General features: G+C 35.8%; 1 protein-coding gene across 3 annotated transcripts in view; it reads left to right on the top strand.

Moving 5' to 3' along the window:
- Thsd7a (thrombospondin type 1 domain containing 7A) overlaps positions 1 to 22354 on the top strand; it is a 414330-nt gene that overhangs the window by 256936 nt on the left and 135040 nt on the right. For all 3 annotated transcript variants that reach the window (XM_047561721.1, XM_047561723.1, XM_047561722.1), the window contains 2 exons: positions 11020 to 11175; positions 12500 to 12712. In XM_047561721.1, coding sequence (XP_047417677.1) covers positions 11020 to 11175; positions 12500 to 12712 — 369 coding nt within the window. The remainder of the gene's footprint in view (positions 1 to 11019; positions 11176 to 12499; positions 12713 to 22354) is intronic.

Raw genomic sequence — 22354 nt, forward strand, 5'->3', positions numbered from 1 at the left:
ATATACAGCCAAGGCTGAGCACCACTGCTCTACATGAAAGTCAGGGATGTAGAAAGCAGTAAAATTTTATTCTGGAGTGTATGGCACCTTGGGCTCAAATAGATTATCAGCTTTTACTTAGCAAGTTAGGGCAGGAAATGTCTAAAATTAACAAAACCTGAACCAGTCCTCAGGAATAAAGAGGTTCTACTGTCCCAGAGCCCTATTCTAGTCAGTCTCCCTCACTTTCAATCCTAATTTTAACCACTTTACCTGAGACGCAGTTTTGTCAGCTTACAAGATGAGGCAGGGAAATGGCCAATATCAAACCTCCTGAAGGATTTCCTGGCAGGGTTTGAGATCTGCCATGGCAGGTGTCTTAGAATAAATATAGCATAGGTTTCAGGAAAGTATTCAAACTATTTGTATATTGTTGTAAGTAAAAATGAGGATTTGGGATTAGAAAAAATATCCAGGAATATATATCCAGTAAAAAATAAAGATCTCACTAAAGAAACCACACTTAGTGACCAAAAGTATTCGGAAGCAATTCTTTACCACAATGCATGAAGCTCTGTTCTGGAATGTGGATGGCATTTTTTAATAGGTAAGCATACAGTGCCACAGTGCTATATGGCATTTGCTGCAATTCTGAAAGCTGTGTGAAGCATGGTCTGAACCTTACTACTTGTGGATCATCTGATGTGCTTGTTAGAAATCCATATTCCTAGGTTGTTCTTGGGTTGAAATCCAAATATAGTGAATCATAATTTTAGGGAATGGTATCCAAGAGTCTGCATCCTCTGTCCTCACTCCTACTCACCCTCCCCCAGTAATTGCTGCATGTACTGAAAATGAAAAAATCGCTGTTTTAAGGTTGAGATGGATCTGGAAAATTCTGATTATACTCCACAGAATCAGAAACTAGTAATTTTGTCACATTCCAAAATTCAATGCTATGATGACATTTTCCAATGATGTTGTCTCAGCAGCACTGGACTTGTAATGCTTGTTTTTAAAAACTACATACTACAGTTTTAAAAACCCCAAGATGTTACTGCCATTGAAGGAAAATGGTAGTAAAATTTCTTCAATAAATGACAGTAAGGTTCTGGGTGAACATTAGAATCCTTCTTGCTATAGCTTAATAAAGAGGAACCTGACAGAATACAATAGTTTTGTTGTTCAAGCGCCAAAGCCAATATTTTAACTAGACCTGCCCATTCAGCTGGCAGCTGCCATAAGGATGGGTTAACTATAGGTGGAGCAGAGCAAGGGAGGATGAGGCACAGGAAAAAGGCAGGGGGATTGCCATCTCAGAATATTGCTTAGAGCAGAAGCCACTGATGGACTGAGAGACAATGTAAGAAAACAGAAAGTATAGTCTAGGGGTCGAGAATCGGAGCTAGGTTGTAGCTCAGTGGAAGAGCACTTGCCTAGCATGTGTGAGGCACTGAGATCAATTCTAAGCACCACGTATAAATAAATAAATAAAATAAAGGTATGTTTCCATCTACAAATATAAATTTTTTTTTAAAAAAAAGAATAGGTAGAAATGGTGCAGTGACCATCAAGAGCTTGGGTTGCTTGGAAATCATTGCAGTTGTTCTTGATTTTTCTTTTACCCTCTCAACAATTCCTCAGGAAATTCTCCTGACTCTATCTTCAGTACCTACCTGGCCATTTTCAACCCTATGATCATCACCTAATCCAAACCCCTGTCATTTGCCTATATTGTTGTAATAGACTCCTGTGTCTTGCCCTCCACAACTGGCACTCCACACAGCACAGCATTATTTAGATGTCAAGACAGGCTGTCACTCTGTATTGTTTAGGCACCTCATCTGTGGAATTTTGGTATGGCAGTTCTAGCAAATTAATACACAGTCATCTGAACAATTATATTTAGCTCAGCAAGTGTGTGGAGCTGGTTGTAGATCTTGTTTGATTAGATACTCAAATTCTTTTTCAGTAATCACTTTAAAACAAAGGCTGTAATTCTTCCAAAATTTAAATGTTAAGAATCTCTGTCATTATCTTGTGAATAGCATGCATGTTCTAAACTGCTCATTTTAATTTATAGTATCTTTTATCCTAGATAGATTCATTGTACATTGGAATTTGAATCGGTAAGGGTGTGTTGGAAGATTTCAGTTTGAGTTTTATGTACAGTATTCTACAACATGTCCAGGTTAGAAAAAAATTCATATTGCAGTACTGCAACAGATGGTATATCCCTGTAGAGAGGGAGTGAGGTGCTCATCAAGCTGCTGATACAATTTGTGAGATTTAAATCCTAACCATGATTGGCATTGCTATAAAAATATGAAGATGTGTGTTTTACATTACCACATGCTTTTAAATGTTCTTGTCTTATATGAAATAGGGTCAGTGAGAGAAATTATCTGACATGTTTTCATTTCTATAAATACTGGAAAGGATAGCACAGTTTTTTAATTGGAGTCAAGACAGGAGGATAGTTATTTTCTAGGCAATATGGCTTTGCATATGGGCCTCCCTCTATATTACCTAAAATGACCAGTGGAATATAAAACTAGACAAAACACTGTTTCAGTCCTGGAAATGAGAAGAGAGTCCATCTAGGGAATGGACCCTTAGAGAAATTTTCATTTTCCAAGATGATATTGATAGAAGATTGAAGAATTAGAGGCACCAAGAAAAAGAGACAACCCCTATGAGACCGAGTAGAATTTATGAGAGAAGTGGGCAGCTAAGACTCTCAGGGCACCCCAGCTCAGCCAGAGGGAAGGCTGAAACCAGGTCAGCAAGAGGTTCATCATTTAAAAGTTCTGCCTACCTGCCAGCAGATAGCATTCAGAGACCAGCCACAAAGGAGAGGTCTTCTTGGAAATCTGTCCCTGTGATACATCACTGCTAATGTGCCAGCTCCTTCTCCACCATCAGTCTGTCAACATCCATAATTGGAAAGTTAGAACTAGAATCTACAGATGAGGAGGAAAGAAAGAGGAATACTCATTATTTTAATCAGGGCACAAGAATCCTTTATTGGAATACTTTGAAAAAAACTCATCTAAATTTATGAAATGTATCCAGCATAATTTTCACTTGCCTGTAAACTAAAAATGGATTAAACCTAGACCTCCTGTAATTGCAACAGAAAAGTCAGAAGGCCTATGTAAAAATACCCTAATTCCTAAGACCAGTGACCACTCAAATGAACAGCTTAAGTCTAAAATAGTCTAATGTAAGAAACAAACAAAAACAGTCACAGCTATCTGACTTGTGACCTCAAAACAGTTCAAGAGGTTATGCAAACAGCCAGCAGGAGTGTGTGCAAGGAGGAGCCATCTGTGCTAGAGCAGGATGGCCCGGATGGACGTCAGGCTGCCAGCTCACTAACCGCGTGGATGCAGTGGTGCATCAATTGGATACTGAAAACATTAATTATGATGCAGAAAACAGGCTCAGGTACTCTTCACATATGTGTCCTAAATGAAGTATATAACATCCCGGGTTAAAAGAACAAAAGACTAATTAAGAACAATACCTCAACAATGAGTTATCATCCCAGAGGGGACTGGAAGTAAACTTTGTAGCACATTAAAATACCAAGAGACAATTCTCAATTATTGTTTAAAATATGGTTTCAAAATTGGTTAAGAAATAAGTGCACAGTCTTTGGAAAACAATGTGCTATTTTAAAAATATGTGATGGGTTTTATGCTTCCATTAAGTGAGTCAGTATGAAAAAGAAATGAGAAAAGAAATGTAAAAGATACATCTGCGAATAAAATTCAATACAAGAACATCAAAAGCTGTAAGGAATCATTTGTACTCACAGAATTTGATTAATTTTCATGATAAAGTCTTTATTTGTTTGACACCAATTCTTAAGAGTGAAGTTTTAGTGCATCTGGCTGAAGTATAAATGTTGAGTAAACCAAAAATAGAGCCTTCTCAAAGTTAAAACTGGCTTGTTTAAAATACCCTAAATCACTACCTATACACTGGTCATAATGAAGGAAAGCAGAACAACAAAAGCAAAGACACAAACTGAGCGCCCCAGCCACTGCCCTTCAGTACCATTTGGCACAAAGACCGGCTTTACAAAGAGTGAGCACTTGATATTTATTTTAGCCAATTGAGGGGGAAACAGAATAGAAAGGAAAGGAGAGTGATCTGTAACCAATTCATTTTTGTCTTTGAAATCTCTTTAGGTATCAGACTCCCTTACATTTAATCATAAAGTTTGTTCGGTTCTTATGTAGAAATTAAGATTTAAATCTAAGAGAATTCTTTCATAATTGTGAGTTAGCAATCAAATACGCTTGCTTGAGGAAATAAAATGCAAATTCAAGGAATAAAATGCAAATTCAAGATTTTCAGAGAAGACACTGAAAAATAAATACAATGTCAACGGTTTTGAAAGTCTAAAATGCTCAGATGCTTCGCTAAATGGATGAATGAATTATTAAACTTATTGCAGTTTTCTCAACCTTTGAGTACTAATGTATCTTCTGAATGAGTACAGAAAAGGCATATCATTATACAGATAGGTCTGAAGCTAACTGAGCATAGGATCTCTGATATTTTGAAAATCCAAAGATATTTTCATGATTTAAAAGTTAAAAAATATACATGGGGAGATTTGGGGGCACCTTAGAACAAAAATTATTTGGTTCTAAAATACTAGATATTAAAATTGAAAAGAATCTAAACTTTTTAAATTTAAAATCCTAGAGATTCATTTTCCAGTGAATGTCACTCCTACCCCACAACAATCAAATAGATTTTAAAAACCATGTAGTTCTAGTCAAATAATCCTTTATGTTATAGATTTCTAGGAGTTGTATGGGGATTGAGGGAAGAACATAACTTCTGTTAATTGCCATATGAGAGTATAGCATAGTGAACAAGTCAAATTCTGTTACTAATTAGCTATTTGACCTTGGCAGGTTGCTTAACATCTCTACCTCAATTTCTTTTGTCTTTAAATTTGGAATTGCAATACTTCATGAACTTACTGTGAGGATTAAAATAATTTATTTAATAAATGCAATATTAATGTATGTGTGTATATGTGTCTGTGCTACTATACAGAAATTACACATCATGGAAACTCCAAGTGTCCTCCAGAACTCTCATGGAGGGGTATTAGAGGTTCACAGTAAAGATTAAGTATCCAAACTGCCTGGATGTGACTCCAAAGTCTAGTTATGTGATTTTCCTTGTATGATTTGGGGCAAGTTACTTAACCTCCCCATACTGTTTCCCTATATGGGGGATAGTGATCCCCACCAAATAGGGTTAATACCTAACCTGTGCAGATTTTGAGAATTAAATGAATTACTATGGTTAAGTATTTGCAACTGTGTAGCATTGCCTGATACATAGTAAAGGCTAACTATTAAGTAAAGCACATCTCACTCCAACCCACAGTGGAACCCTCCTCTAGATTTTACATTTATTCTTCCTTACTTTTCTTTAAATATCTGACTTGCCAATGCACTTCAGTCAAAGAGCACTAGGAACACACCTGTATTTGAGTATGTTGGTTTTTTACTCAAGGGAGAATGCACAATAGATAATTTAATATTTGTACATGGCAACAAAGTGTTTCTATTTTGTTGGGAAAATCTTTATATTTGTTATAATAAGCAATACTGCAATGAAAATTCTTCTAAATATCTCCTGTGGTAAATGTCCCATAGTTTTTCCAGGGTATACACTTAGGAGTAGCATGTCTTTTTAACCATGCTGGAACATTCCACAATTGTTTTTCAAAGTCGTCAAAACCACTTAGATTCCCATCAGCAAGGTTTGACTGTTTGGGCTGCTTCATAGCTTCTCTGGCATTTGGCATTGCCAAAATTATTACATTTTTGAAAAATTGGTCGGTATGTCATTTTAGATTTTATATTTTTATTCAGTTGGATCTGGATTTTAGTGGCTAAGTTTAATCATTAGCATTTATTTTTTTCTAGCTTATTTTATTCTTTTTGTTCCATTTTTTCTTTGTTTCTCCTTTCTTGCCCTCTTTAAATTTATTTACCTGTCTGATTATCACATAGCTTGCCTTGGTTCAGATGTTGTACATCCTTATCTTACTTGTGTAAAGAGCTTGCCCTAAAGTTTTAAGGCCCAAATGAATACAGCCTATAATTAATATACTTCTAAAAACTTTGGATTATTTGACTGTAATCATTCTCTTCCAATTTTCATATTAAGTAGTCTTGTATTTCATTTCTATCTTGCTATTTTTATCTTCCTGCTTAGTTTCCCCTACTGTTACAACAAATTACTACAACTTCACACTCTGTCTTATAGTTCTGAAGGTCAGAAGTCTGACATGTGTCTCCCCAGAGTAAAATCAGGGTTTGGCAGGACTCTGTTCCTCTCTGGAGGCTCCAGGAGAAGATCTGTTTCCTGGATCAGTTGAACTGTTGGCAGAATTTTGTTTCTAACAGGAGGAGGGCTGGATCTCTTGTTTCCCTCAATGTTTCAGCGGGGACTATTCCTAGCTTCTGGAGGCCACACTCATTTCTTTGGGTCTGGCCATTTCTGCAAAGGTAGTAAAGGCAAACCAAGTACCTTACCAGCTTGGATTCTCCCTGCCTTCTTCTGGCTCATTGTTCTGTTCTAGCCAAAAAAGGATTTTTTAAGGGCTCAGGCAATTAAACTGGGCCTCCTGCATAATCCAGGGTACATGGCCTATCTCAAGGTTCAAGCTTTTAATCACATCTGCACATGCCTTTTGCCAAGTGAGACAACACTGTACCAAGGCATAGAATATTTTGGGTCCATTATTCTGTCTGCCATCCTCTCCAGTGTTTACCATTACATCTCTGACCTCCATTCCATCCAGAATCTTAGACCCTTCTGTATTCACTTTCCTTTTTATGAGAAATAGATTCTTTAGAAATTTTCTTAATAATGCTCTATTATAGTAAAACTTTTATTTTCAGATTACAAATAGAGAAAATCCTCAGAGGATTCCCTAAATCTACAACATGATTCTAATCTAGCATAGTACTATAGCATAGTACTATAGAAATCTGGTCTATTCCCTGGTACATTACTGATCCCAGGTCACAGAATTTCCATTTTTAATGGCTTAATGGGAAGCCTGCAATTGCCTATCAAGAGGTCTTTAATTATTAGGGATAAAGGAAAGCTGATTCAGCATGCTTGGAACGAAACATAGAAAGCTTCAGCCAAGAAACTGAAGATAAGAACCAAGTGGAAATTTTAGATCTGAAAAATGTAACAAATAAAAGGTGCTATGCATGACTTAACAGCATAATAGAGGAGATAGAAGAAAGAAGCTAAGGACTGGAATACAGAGTAAGAGAAATGACCCGAAATGGACCTGGGGATGTAGCCCAGTGGTAGAACAAAGGTCTAGCATGCCCACACCTCTGAATTCGATTCCCAGCATCACCAAAAAAGAAAAGAAGTTATCTCATCTGGCCTATGGAAATAAAGTATATTGTAGGAAAAAGTGAAAGTTGTTTCAGGAACCTGTGGGACTATAACAAAAGATCTCATATTTATGATTAGAGTTTCAGAAGGAGAGGAGAAAGAGGGAAAAAATTATTTTTAAAAGTATCTGAAAAAGTAATGGCTGAAAACTTCTTAAATTGGGCAAGAACATAAATTTACAGATTCAAGAAGTTCTATAAGTCTCAAAGTTTAAACTTAAAGGGATGCCAAGATGCATTATAATTATAGTATGAAAACTATAGATAAGAAACAAAATTTGAAAGCAGTCAGAGAAAAATGACACTCTATCTAGAGGGAAAAGATGATCTGAATGACAGAGAACCAGGAACTTTATAGACCCAGAAAAAGTGACAAAGTATTTTTCAAGTGCTAAAGGGAAAGAATTGTCAACTTAAAATTCAGTACTCAAAAAAACATCCTTCTGAAATGAAGGAGAAATCAAGATATTTTTAGGTGAAGGAAAACTAGGATAAATTGTAGCCAAATTTGTTGTCATATTATAGTTTCATAATATCTTACCATTGAGGGATACTAGGTAAAGAATGTGTAGAATCTCAAATTATGATTTCATGTGAATTTATAGTTATCTCAAAATAAACTATTTGGTTTAAAAATTATATATTAGCTGTCTGTTTGGATTATACATTGGATGGATATCCAGAATACCTCAATGCTAGATTGATGGAAACAGAAGTCTTAAAAGTCTATTTCTTATAATGATCTTTTTCCACTTAAAATGTGGTAAATTTAAAAAACACAAAAATATTTCAGACTACTCTCAATTTTTAGTTTGTTTTGGTAACCCCAGAGAAGTTCAAACATTGCGATCTCATGAAGTATGTGATATGCCTTTAATTGAATGTATTTTATACCATATGACATCAAAATGTCTATTTTATTTTCAAGAAATCAGCCATCAGGTGTTTAAAAATGTGTAACATATTTCTTCAGAAATTGTACTGCATGAAAAATTTCTTTAGTAAAATTATACACAAACAATAAGTGTTTTATTTATAGAAAAATTCAGATCTCAATATTTGACAATGTGATTTCAGCAGCAAACACTGTTATATAATAAAGACTTGCAGGAATTACATCCAACAGGTACAAACAGGATCCCAGTAAGGTCTCATTGGTTTGTCCTTTATTGATTGTGTCACACTGATTCCAAATAACTCTTGGGGCAATTGCAAAGATGTGATTGACTTATAGTCTTTGAAGAATTCAGCTAGTATCTGGGATTTACATTATCAATATATACTCTATTTACAAGACAACCTATAATGAAAATCACCAAGGGAGCAGAATATACACAAACATATATTCTCTCCCTGTTTCTTTGATTAATGAAAAAAGCCTACATCTATATAAAAGTACATCTATAAAATAGAGGTCACTTGTCAAGAATTACATTATCTCAGGGTTGACTTGGTTGACTTAACAGCTGAGCAACCCTCGAGAGTATTTTGCTTTAGCAATACTTTCTTGAAACTTTATTCATTACCATTCTCTTCTAGTAGCTCAAGATTTTGTGACTGATTATTCTGTTTGTTGCATTCAAAATCTAAAATTAAACTTGAAAAGAGAATAGCCAGGGAAGCTGAAGCACAATGTTTCACCTTATTTCCTTAATGAAGTTTTGCTTCTCTCCCAGAGTCTTCAACTTTAGATATAAATTTCTTCAGACTCATAGTCCTCAAAATTGCATGCCCCTTAGACTTTGCTTAATATAACTATTATTTTCAAAGCAGTGTATTAATACAAGACTTAAAGTGACTTCTAATCAATTGAAAGAAAATGCTGGAGAACTTTTAGGTCTCCATTGCACAAAACTTTCAATTTAAATGAGTCTGAAAGATGCTACAAGTTAAAGGATGAAAGTGAAAGTACTTATGTTAATTTTACTGCATAGTATAGACTCTTCTGCCTATATGGGTCTTAAAAATAATTCACTGTTATGTGACATGTGTATCATTATGTCAAGGTTTTCTTTTTTATTCATAGAAAGTAAAGCATTTATTTCTGTATTTTCTATCATTAGTGTGTCAAGGACTTTCCCCATTAGAAAGCAATAAAATTAATCATTTTTGTCTTTGGCTGATGTTATGCTGTGCATAGCAATAATCATTTTAACTTGAGTGAGAATGCTTGCTGTGCTCCATACTAAGCAAATTAGAGGTGCCCTGTCATTTATTTTCACTGTAGTCCATGTGGGAAGTGAGCAGATAAGTGATAAGCATTTCTTGGAGGAAAAATAAAAAATAAAATCTGCAGAATATTTTTCAAAACAAAAACTGGCTGTAAGAGAAGTCAACATAATGGCCTTTAGGTAGCATGTATGGCTGTGTGTTCTTGTGTGTGTAGAAACTTAAGGGATGCACAACTTCAGGGACTTACAATTTGCCTTAGAGTTTAAACTACAAACAGGCATAGTCAGTACTTTTATTTAAAAGTCAAGACATGTAACTTAAAATATTTTAATATCTTTATGAGTTCCTAGATGAAATCTTATGCAACTGTAATTCGATAGTCCTCTCACATAAGAGAATGAGAAATGTCTGAATCTCTGTTATTTAAGTCCTTTATTCTGCAAGCATGGGTTCTCCAAACTATCAGAGTGAAATTGGAACTAACTTTTATAAAAGGGAATATGTGACCAAGATATTTATTAATTAAATATTTTGCAGCAAAAATAACAACAGCTATTAAGTGATAGATGATAGGCAGACAAACAGCTAATCAGCTAATTCTCTTCTTCTGTTCATATGAATACCTTCCACTCAGCAATTTTCAACCAGTCTGTATCCATAACTCTGGATATATCTTGACATAAACTGTCAAATATATGTGTGTACAAAAGACACAAACTATTGTATCAAAAAGATAGAAGCATGCATAAGCAATGTGTACCCATAGTTCACTGGTCAACTTATGAACAATTATTAATTAGAGTCCTTAGCAATTCCTGGATTTTGGTCACGTATGCAGATAATATATTCTGCAAAAGTCCTGGAAAGCACTGCATGAGTCATGAAGCTGGAGTAGAGAGAGTAACTCCCTATGAACTGTACCTTCCTCATAGCCATGTGTACCTCTTAACACTTGTAGACTGACAGGAACAGGAGTTTGCTCCATCCGAAGTCACTCAGTGGACATATTTTTCCATATTTACTGAAACTACTTTGTCCCTCAGTTCTCTGAAGCAGATTCTACTTTCTTAGACTCTAGCTCAGAATTCACCTTAAGGATTATTTTACTGACTAGGAAAGTTGCATTTATCATTATTAACTACCTGGATAACTGGTGGTAAAGTTGGTAATAGACAATTTTCATGCCTTCTGGTCCAGTGTCCTTTGATTAAACTATATTGCTTCTTTTGTTCCTTACTCCTCTTTTTATTCTCAGGATGTAGTTGGGAAGCATTGGAATAGTATTCTGGTGCCACATCTTCTCAGCATCTTCCTTCTCCATACACACAGAAGAATCATTTTGTTGCCCAAAACATTTGCTTTTGGTTTAATTCTTAAGGTATATCTCTATTCTTTTTCCAAACAGCCTCAAAACCAGTGGATTCGAAATTATGCACCGGTCCAGTCCCTAATACGACACAACTGTGCCACATTCCTTGTCCAATTGAATGTGAGGTTTCACCTTGGTCTGCTTGGGGACCTTGTACTTATGAAAACTGTGATGACCAACAAGGCAAAAAAGGTATGTCCTATTGACATGATGTGCTTGAAGAATCCATCAATTGTGTCACATCGTGAATTATTTTTAAAATGCAGTTCTGTGTTCCTTGTGATTGTTCATTTATGATATTTTCAAGAATGACAAAGGAGTACTGATTTCATAGGTGAATAACCTTGTCTGGTGATGGTGCCAGAAGATGAAAACAGAAGAACATAGGCCAGATGCTTTATATGACACCGTGATGGAGAACATCTGAGACAGTTTAGTTCAGTGGTTAAAATGAGCTCTGGTGTCAGACTGACCTGGATTGGAAAACCTACTCTTCCCTTTTTGGTTTAGATAACTTGATGCATTCATCTAAGTCTTTGTCTTCTTATCTGTAAAAGGGATATAATAATATCTGCCACCCAGATTATTTCTAAAGAATCAATGAACAAAACAGAAAAACTCAGAGCCTGACCCATAGCTAATGCCCAGTATTCAGAGCTCCTTATTAATTTGAAGTTCACAATATATTTTTTTAAAACTTTATTATTTTTTGATGCAAATGACGGTGTCTGAGAAATATAGAATAAATTCATTGTTTTACTTAATGGTGGGCCTGGTGGGCTAGTTTCCACATGATCTCATAATTGAAAACATTTTTGTGGTTTGTTTCAAAAGACAGCCTTCTAGTTATTCTAGTATGTTCCTAAAGCAATAAACAGACTTATTAATTTTGCTTTACATTGTCAGGAGAAGCAGCATTTAGGTGCTATTGAAACCTTGACAGTAGAGCCAGGATGGATTAGGTCCTGAATTCAAATTTCCAGAATCTAAATTCAGTGGAGGCTCAAAAACACTTTCTCTGAAACTATCCAACTTCTCAGAGGTTCCTTTCCCAAATTCAATCATGTGACAGTGCTCAAGAATGAAAAGTAGTAGAACTTTCACTTGACCATAAATATTTCTGAATAGCTTGAGATTTCATTATTTCTTTGAAAATTGTTTAATCTTAGAATTTCCAAATCTATCTGCCAAAATCTGTTTCTTTCTCTCTTCCCCCGCCTCTTTCTCTTATCTCTCTCCTCACTGAGCCCTATGAGGGAGATGGAAACTCCTTTCTGTAGTAAGCTAAAACCAAACCTCTTTTTTTCCCATTCTGTTCATTCATTCATTCATTCATTTAGAAAATGGTTCATGAGGTCACAGTAGGCTACAATTTGGGGATACATGCACTAGTGATTCAAAACAAACATGACTTCCACCCTCCACCCACATCCATAATTCACATGGAGTTTCATTCAGCTTTCTGAATTATTGGACCCCTGATGTTAATAAATATTTTCTTTCCCCAATAATTCAGGTTTCAAACTGAGGAAGCGGCGCATTACCAATGAGCCCACTGGAGGCTCCGGGGGTACCGGAAACTGCCCTCACTTACTGGAAGCCATTCCTTGTGAAGAGCCATCCTGCTATGACTGGAAAGCAGTGAGGCTCGGAGACTGTGAGCCAGATAATGGAAAAGAGTGTGGTCCGGGCACTCAGGTTCAAGAAGTTGTGTGCATCAACAGCGATGGTAAGACTGCAGCATCTATCCCATTTTTATGAATATCTATTTAACTGTGGAGGTATACTTTTACATCTTGTCAAAATCTTGGGTCTTCTCTCATTATAACTGGTTCTACTTACAAAGAGTGAGCCTACCTATCTCCCTTGGATGGATGGATGGATGGATGGATAGATATCAAGGCAGAACTGTAGAGATTCCATCAACCATCACAGGGAATTCTAAAATTTTAACAGAACAGATAAGAACTAAACCATCATCAGGGTAAGAAAGTGTTCATTTGCCAAATTCCAAATAACAAGGAAAGGAAGTAGTTTTTTAAAGTGATAACTGTTTTATTTGCTAATGAAAATGGAATGTAAACAAGGAAGGGCCATAAAAGTCGGTTGACTTGACTCTAAAAGTCTTTTTGTCCTACTCCACATTGTGTCTCTTACTCTCTAGGCACCCCCTTTAGGAATGTCAGAGCCACCAGTGGATGATGTTTTCCACAAGGTTCTTTTCCCTAGCCACAGTCATCACCTTGGACTCTTACGACTATTTTTCTTTTGATAAAATATTCTGTCTTGATGTCATCCGTCAGAGACTTTTAGATTCTTCCCAAGAGTGCTATAATTGTTTGGGAGAGAAACTATTACCCTCAGCAATCCCCAAGTCATACTGAGGAACCACAGGACTCCCTCAGACACAGTTTAACAAGATCGTGGCCACGGCGGGTCCTTCTAGCTCTCAAATCCTATGACTTTGCACATGGGAAAAGTGTGAGCATTGAACCCAAGCGTCCTGTGGTTGACAGTTTCTGCTATTTATGGCATATGCAGAAGCATCCTGGTACTCCCCTGAGGTGCTGGAACATCTGGTAACCTTCATAATTCCTCCCATCCTATTTTCTTACAGCAAGCAGAATTGTTTCCTCCTGTGACTCAGTCACTGTTCAGTAGTAAAGAAAGATCCTCTCTGGGATGGGAGACTGACAGCCACTTGACATTACTGAGAAATTAGCCTTTCGACTTTGAAACATGCAATGTCGCCTTTGTCCAGGGTCTGTGGTTGCCATGCAGGGGAGAGCAGGGGAAAATCTGAATCAATCCTTGCTTAATGATGAATTTTACATAATCTGCTTTGTTCTACGAAGGTGTAATTAGCCATAATACATTCTCTCTTTAACTATTCCCTGTTGTATTCAAAAGGGAAAGAAAAGGAGAAAGTATCACTTGGAGATTGGCATTTGGGAAAAGAATGCAAAAGAAACAATTTCTATCTCTACTCACACTTCATATATTGTTTTGGAGTAGTGGAACTCTATGTTATCTCTATTGTTGAAAAAGCATTAAAGGTCATATATAACTTCATTTTTAATACTGTCTTAATTTTTTCTCAGTTGAAATAATTTTTCCTGTTCTTCTAAAAATCTAGGAAGGAATTAAAAGACCCAGCTACTGTAAAAGGTTTTTCTATGTGAAATGAAATGCTAAGACACAAAATTGTTTGTGTGTGGAACTTTTGCCTGAGTGTTATCAAAAAAAAAAAAAAAAAATTCAACCTAACTCAGTGCAACAATTTTCCTGGATATTTGTGGGAATGGGGTATATTTTATACAGACTAGGTAGTCAGCTATTTAAGAGATATCAGTGGTTAATTTTAATTTTGTTCAATAAAAATCATTTTTTAACACAATCACCTCTTTAGTTGTTGTGAAACATTAAAAAGTAAACAGAGGTCTGAGCCGGTTCTGTCCAGTAATGTTTGTTATAACCTAAAAAGTCAATTGGTAAATCTGCAAACAAAAGCCACTTTCACTTTGCCTGCCTCACAGACAGAATGAATTTTAAAAATGTAAGAAGTATGCAAATGGTAGTCGATTTGTTATTATTGTCCTTTATCTCATCCGTTATTAAAATGTACCTGCTGACTTTAGTTTTAGTGTAAATGTAATACTTTGGTGATTTTATACAGAGGTGTATATACAATCAGGAGAATTCTTTTGTTGGTTGAAATCCTGGAGCTGTCTCAAATCTGTATATGAGACGAGACACAAAAGGGCTGATAGAATAAACGCAAAAGCCAGAGACCTGTAAATACTACTCCAGTATTATCATGTGGTCACCCGGTAAGTGCTTAGCAGCTGCACCAAATGTTGTTTTGTAATTAAATTGGGCCCAGGGAATTAAAGTTGATTAGTAGTACAGACTCTACCCCCAGGCCTAGGCTGCAGCTATGGATTTTGTTTTATAATTAAGTTAAAGTTCGACTAGGGACATGAAGAATTGGAGCCTGTGAACCTAGCAAATAATGAAAAGACTTTTTTACCCTCCCACATTCCTCACAAATTTCACAACTTTGTTAATGACTTGAAAGCACTTACTGTCTTTATTTTCCTTCCCTGAAATATTCTTTGTCTAGGCTTCTGGAGATCATTAGAATTTGTTACCGCTGTTCATTTTTCCCATTGTTTTCTAAGGAGCAAGTTAAGGAAGGTTGGGAGAGCACCCAGGCAGAATTTTATATAGGTTCTGACAGAGGTGTATAACAGAATCACAAACAAAAGAGCTTAGAAGACAGTCAGACTCTCCAAAAGGAGATGAGCATTTTACGTGTGCTAGAAGGTTACAGATATCAGCATGGGAGTTTTGACCTACTCCATTTCTAACCTGGGCCAGTTCACCCCTTCTTAGGCAATCTGGTGGCGCCTGCTCCCTGGAGGTCACCATATTGATGCCAGACTTAGTACAGACACCAGATTGGCATTACATACTACACCCAGAACTCCTGGACCAAATTATATTGCTATATTTTGTGCAGGTATGAATATGTAACAACAAATCATATCAATAGGTACAACTCTAATGCACCAATAAAAATTTGGAAAAAAAAGCAGAAAAAAATTTTAAATATCAGAAAATCTATTCCAGCTCTGTAACACAGATGGAGGAACTATCCAAGGGTGGGTAGGGGAGAATCCTAGAGGGTGTTACACCTTTGTGAGCACCTCAAATCTACCTATTTAATTCCTGTAACATTTGTCTGTTTTTATTTAAAGATGTAAGTTTGGTGACCTAGTAGTATTTTATTTCCTAAATTGGTTGGTTAAAGGCAGAACAAAGGCTATTAATCTGGAAATGAGGAGCGGGAGAATGTATTATTTATTACTTGAGACTGTAAACTAAATATCATTCCCATGTTTTCTCATTCTCATGCTTGACCCAGATTTTTTGAAACCAAAATATAATATTTTGCTGAAGAAGAGCAGTATAACAATTCACCTTTATGCATCTCTTAATGGCACTGTAGTAAGAGTAATGGAAGGTCTCCACCTAGGGCTGTCACTACTTACTATGTCATTCATGAATGGGAACATCTCCATTACCCAGAGTCTCAGCACCATAGCAAACAGGCTGGATTCTCCTGACACAGAAAACCTGTGATTGCGAGCATATTGAGATTAGCATGAGGTAAGCCTCTGAAGCCAGAATTTCCCTTCTATTGGGAACTTTTTTTACCTATCATTAAAACTACCAGAAGAACCGACTGAAAACACATGAGGAAAAACCTTTAGCATCCAGGGCACTGACTTTCTGAAATTTCTGCCAATTTCTTCCTTTTGGATTAGGGTGTGAGTTCATATCTGAGTAGAGGGAAGGGAAGATGAGTGTTCTTCCTTTCCTGGATCGTTGACGTCATACTTCTTAATCCCATGTGGCTGGTGTCAAGAATATAAACACGTATTTCGAAATCTTGAGATGAACCCAGGAATAAACATTTTAAACATTGAAAATTTGTACCTCTAGAGAACAAGACTCAATGTGGGGATAGATGGGGCAAAATAATGCTCTGTTTTAAGCCTTAAGAGTACAATTTTATGTATTTTATAAACTATAAACACTGACTTAATTTGTCCAAGTATGTATTTATTAAAGAGCAACAGTTTGGATGAGAACAGAAGTAGATAGGACAAAGAGTAAAGATGTGGAGTAAGGCACTCCAGGATAGAAAGATCTGGAGCTCTGGAGACTAATATTTTGACTGACTCAAAACCCTCATGTATTCTCTCAAAAGTAGGATGATTGAATATTAAGATGCTTACAGTTTACAGAAGATTCATTCTCAGAAGAAGCCAGTAAGAAGGGGGAATAAAGTAGTTAAACAGAGAAGGATATGTGTGCCTCTGGTTTCCAGAACCACCCCAGGTTCAGCGATTTACTAGGAGGACTTGTAGGACTCAACATATAGTTGTACCCGCAACTGTGACGTCTTATGATCAGCAAAAGCAAAATACACACAGAACAAAGTCCAGAAGAAACCATGCATGAGCTTCTAGGAGCTCCCAGTGTAGTCACAGGATGTACTGAATTTCTCTACCAATGAGTTGTAACACATGGGAAGTGCTATCTACCAGGGAAGTTCATTTGAGCTAGAAGTCCAGGGTTTATTAGGGGTCAGCTATGAAATCCCTCTGTTCAGAACATACCAAGATTCCAGACTCCCTGAAGGAAAGCAAATATTCAACCTAAGCCAGATTGTTTATATAAACACTATAAGCACAGGAAGCTACCCTTATCATGAAGAGAATGATAGAGTCCTTCAGAAAGTCAAGTACCCAGATGTAAGTCAAAAATAAAACTTGTAAGAGAATTCAAGGATAACAGTCTCAAGGCTGCTATGTGAACTTCTTTCTGCACAGAGAAAAAAACAGAATTGTAGGCTCAATTTAATTAAGTTTGGCATACAGGAGCATGAATTAAATCTTAAATCTAGTGATTCTAGAAACAGAGGGGAGATGATTTTTTTATATTCTCACAGCAATTCCTAGCCCACAGCTGCTAACTGAAAGGAGGAAGGTGGGTTCCAGAAGCCTCTACCATCCCATATTGTCCAGACAACCTTGTGCTTAAGGGCAATCAGCCAATGGTGAAAAATGATGTTTTGGCAGCAGAATCTGAGAGGGGTGAAAAGATCCAATAAAAGGGACCCCGGAGGATCCAAACTGGCCATCAACACTGTCCATTACAGAAGATTCAATGACAGTAGAAGGGGTGTAGATGTTATATAATTTAAAAGGAATCTACAGCCTGATGCTACACTAGAGAGAATATGCAGTTTTCCAGTGTAGGATAATGCTTTGATGGGACATTTTGGTTGATAAATATATGGTACTCTCTACATTCCTGGCATAACAAGATAGAAAGAGCTGAGTTTTTCTGCAAAATAGGAGAATTTTTTAAGTTACCTCTGACAGCACCGGGAGAGATGTAAGGAATTTGGGAGTGGTAAAGGAAAATGTGAGAAGGGTCTAGTGGAACAAGAGGAAGAATCTGAAAGAAGAAAGAGAAAGTGTTTGAGGAGGGCCACAGCTAAATAGAAATATCCTTTGTTATGAAATGAGTGGCTCGGTTTTGTAGGTTTTGCTCAAGGTAGTACCAACTTCTTGAGGACATTATTAATAGCACTCCTTTTATTCTTAAATATGTTCATTTGGACAATGAGCTATATGATCACCTTAGGAATGATTGATAAATTATGAGACAGAGGGGGCAAAATACTAGAATCAAAAGTATTAATTAGAATATTAGCTCCATGAATACCAGAGGAAAAAATAGAGAGGAAGGGTCCATTGCCACTTAAAAGGTTCTTGGATTCCCTAATGGAATTTAAATAATTCTATTTTCATTTTAATAGACAAAGAAACATCAGAAAACTGGAAAACCTGAAGATATGTAACCAGCAAATGTAAGATTATTTAACATTTGAGAATATTCAAATATCTCTTTAACATCATAAGATGAAAGGGCACATTCGTAAGTACCTTTGCTCCTATCAGAGGAATACCTTCTGTGCCATATTTTATCACAAATGTTATCACTGGTGGACAAGAACATATAATAAGCAAAGAGAAGTGATAGACAAATATTAAGTTTTGTTTAAACATAGAACGAAATTCACCTAAGATTTCCTTTCACAACTTAGGTGAGAAGTCTGAGTTTAGATCACTCTGAATGTCTGTAGAGTAGATGAAAACACAATTTCAAATGTATGATCATTCTCTGGAACTGGAATCTATTTCTTAGCACAAATTGCACAGCTGTTTCATGGAAAAGCTGATCTTTAAAATGCAAGAACCCATTCTATAATGGAGTCATTTTTCTGTAATTTAAGCAAGAAATCAATCAAGATGTTTCCTTCCTGTGGAATGCTATGTCATTTAAAGTGTGTGGAAAATAATTAGGTTAGATATTATGTTTAAATCTAAGGTCTCTTACTTGCAATTAGGATCATCTAACTGTATTGTTTGGAGTTTGTTCCCTGTAATTGAGTTGAAATATTTTATTCAATTTGTTGTAAAGACAAAAGTCATTATAGCCTTTTAGAAAATTTTAGATAACAGATTACTCTTCAGTGTTGTTTTCTAAAAACTACAATTTTATACTGTGCTTAAAAGTCTGCCATCAGAGAAACTGATCTCTGTGTTGTCTCTGTGTGTGACTCTGTACCTATTATCATGTATTTAGCTATGTTGTTAGTAAAACATTTTGTTTTTAAGAAAATGATCAAGTTCAAGTCAGTGGTCTTGAAAAATGTCATAGCAAAGAATAGGATTTTGTGAAAAATTTTATTTATCTTTATTTTTAAGTTGATTTAGCAGACTTTAGATGAAAGATAAATAATCAGTTACTTAAATAATGGTGTAAATTCTCCAATAGAATATCAGTTACTACTTAAAATTACGGATATTAAAGAAAAGGGACTTTCACTTTGTCACAGGAGGTGAGGTGACAACACAACCCAGAGTGGCCACTTTTCTTGTATCTGGGTCATTAAAAAAAAAAAAAAAAAAAAAGGACAGAAAGAACACATTTCAGTTGAATTAGGCAGGAGTTTAATTATTAAACCTAACGGATCCTTCTCATACATTGTCCAAACTCTTATTTGCTTTAATTCTGTTTGTATTGATCTCCTCTGTCAGACTTTGTTTTCTCATGATTTCACAGATTCGACATTCCTGATTCCCTTCTTGCCTGTCAGGCAAAGTTTCATTGAACCCTTGTTGGGTTAAAAAAAAAAAAAAAAAAAAAAAAAAAAAAAAAAAAAAAAAACCTTAAAATTCAGTAGCTGAAAACTAGAACAGGATTTCTTATAATTTGGGGGAAATTTCTTTTTCAGGTTCCATCTGCTCACTGTGGACATTTGGCTCTGACTGAATGATCCAAGATAGTTTCCTGAACATATTTGACTGTCGATGCTATCAGCAGTGAGGCGTTGGTGCTTCTTCACATGGGCTCTTATTCTCTAATATGCTAAGACCAACTTCTTTACGTGGTAGTTTTAGGCCACGACTAAAGAAAGATGCCTCCTTTTTCCTCTGTATGTCCTTTCACAGACTAGACTGGCAGTTTCCAATGTGGTCTCAGAACAGTGTTTCAAAAGGGCAAAACACCTGAAATGTCACTTAATGGCTAGGTTTGGAATCTTCATAAGGTCACTTCTGTCACATTTTGTGGGTCAAAGTAAATCTCAAGGTGAATCAGACTTAAGGGATAATGGAACAGATTATACATTTTGATGAGGAGTACCTACCAGAATTTATGGATGCGTTTAGTCTACCACAGGCAGCTTCCTCTGTCTCCTATATGATATATTCTTCTGTTCCTTCCTTGGGTTTTAACATTCCTTTGCAACTCTTTGCTCTAGAACTCCACCAGGAATCCCCAACCAAACCCTATTGGCATTTCAATCACTATCAACCCAAATCAGCTTATCAGACAAGGGTTGAAACAGTGCAGGACAGGGTGCTAATATAAAAGAATTATGCTAATTGAGAAGAACTAGGGCACTGAGTGGAGGAGGTGGTATCCAGAATCAGGTTCTCCCTATCCTGACATTCCAGGCTCTCACTGTATCTATCCATGATACATCACTCAGCTACTTAAAATCACTTTCTGGCTCCTTTTTGACTTCCTTATAAAACCCAAAGGCATTTTGGATTGCAGAATGTCCTACTGGTTGCCTTTTCCGTTCCTCTGTTTGTTATAGTATTTTACATTTCAAGGAATTTGAAATTTACTGTTTCTCTGTATGTCCCTCTATAATGTTGATCCCTATTTGGTAAGGATCTTGTCTTATTTTATTTTTGTTTGTCTATTTCCTAACACCATCTCCATATAACAGATTGTCAATAAACCTCTGATCCTTCACTGATTTCTTACTTTTTTGAATCCCCAAACATCAAGTCTTTTCGAAAAATGGCTCTCAAATTCCCTTAAAAATTTGAGAATTAAAAAAAAAAAATTGTCTTAAACTTTTATTGTCGCCCTCACTGCAAATTCAAACTTTGCCTACCAGCTGTTAGATAAAGCATGACACCAAATTGCACACCCTATTAACATCCCAATATGTCTTCAAATTCCATTACTTTCAAATCCTAATACACTGGAGCAAAATAATTGCTCTATTTATATAAGGAGAAAAAAATTCTGAGGTTTTTTTTTTTTTTTTTAAGTTTCTATTTTCAGCTTACAAAGAGAAAAGATTTCTTTTTTTAATCACAGTTTTGGAGATTTCTAGTCTGTGATGAGGCAAATGCATTGCTTTTTGGCCTCTGGTGGGAGTGCTAAGTAACAATGATAAGGAGTATGTGGGGGAGCGAAACCACTCATCTCATAACAGGAAGCAAAGAAGAGGAGAAAGGGACCAGCATTCCATATCCCCTCCAAGGATATATGCCCAGTGCCCTAAAGACCTCAACCTAGGCCCCATCTCCTAAAGTTTCCACAACATCCTAATAGCACCACCCTGGGGACCAATCCTTAACATGTGCATCTTTAGGAGACATTTAAAATCCAAACTATGAATGAACTTTGCCACTTTCTTTGGCAATTTCCTTAAATTCTCTGTTACTAAATTTCCTCATCTATAAAATGAGAATACAGATTACCTGTTCATAATATTTTCATAGAGTATTCATAAGTTAATAATCTAAGTGCTAAGAATTATACCTGGCACAACCTAATGTTTGTTGTTCCTATTATTACTCTAAGATGAATTCATTAGTGAAAAAGTGAGCTGAGCACAAAGACGCTTCCTTTTTATTTTTGGTTTGTTTAAAGATAAAAATTTCATTATTTACCAATAATTGATCAAAAGATTTATAGTCTTTAGTCTGTCTCACTATTTTTTTAACATGCTCATGAAATACTTATTTCAAAGCGCTTATGTGCCCTTAAATAAGTAGATACTCTGTTAGCTAACAGAAAATAATATGCATATAATAATAAAATTCCATAATAGAAAATCATGTAAGGAAACAAATTTCTGAATTAACATTTATTTTTCCATTTGACAAATGCTGTTGATTAATTAGCAATGAGATAGTAGTGTCTTCTGAAGGGTACTAAGTTTGAGTTCAATCAAACTTACAAAAAATAAATTGTTAGAACAATATTATTAATATTAATATAGATTTTCTATTATTATGATATAAGAACAAGAATGAATATGTCACAACCTGAGAATTATACTTTTCTTTGTTTCCTTAGAATGATAAAAACAAATTACTGACTATGGCCAGCAATTTAACTTTTCTTGACTTATGTAAGATCAGGGAATATTGCTATGGGCTGGCAATTAAATATAATAAGAAAAGAAAACTATAGTAAT

This window comes from Sciurus carolinensis, chromosome 8, assembly GCF_902686445.1.
Source record: "Sciurus carolinensis chromosome 8, mSciCar1.2, whole genome shotgun sequence".
NCBI classification, from domain to species: Eukaryota; Metazoa; Chordata; class Mammalia; order Rodentia; family Sciuridae; genus Sciurus; species Sciurus carolinensis.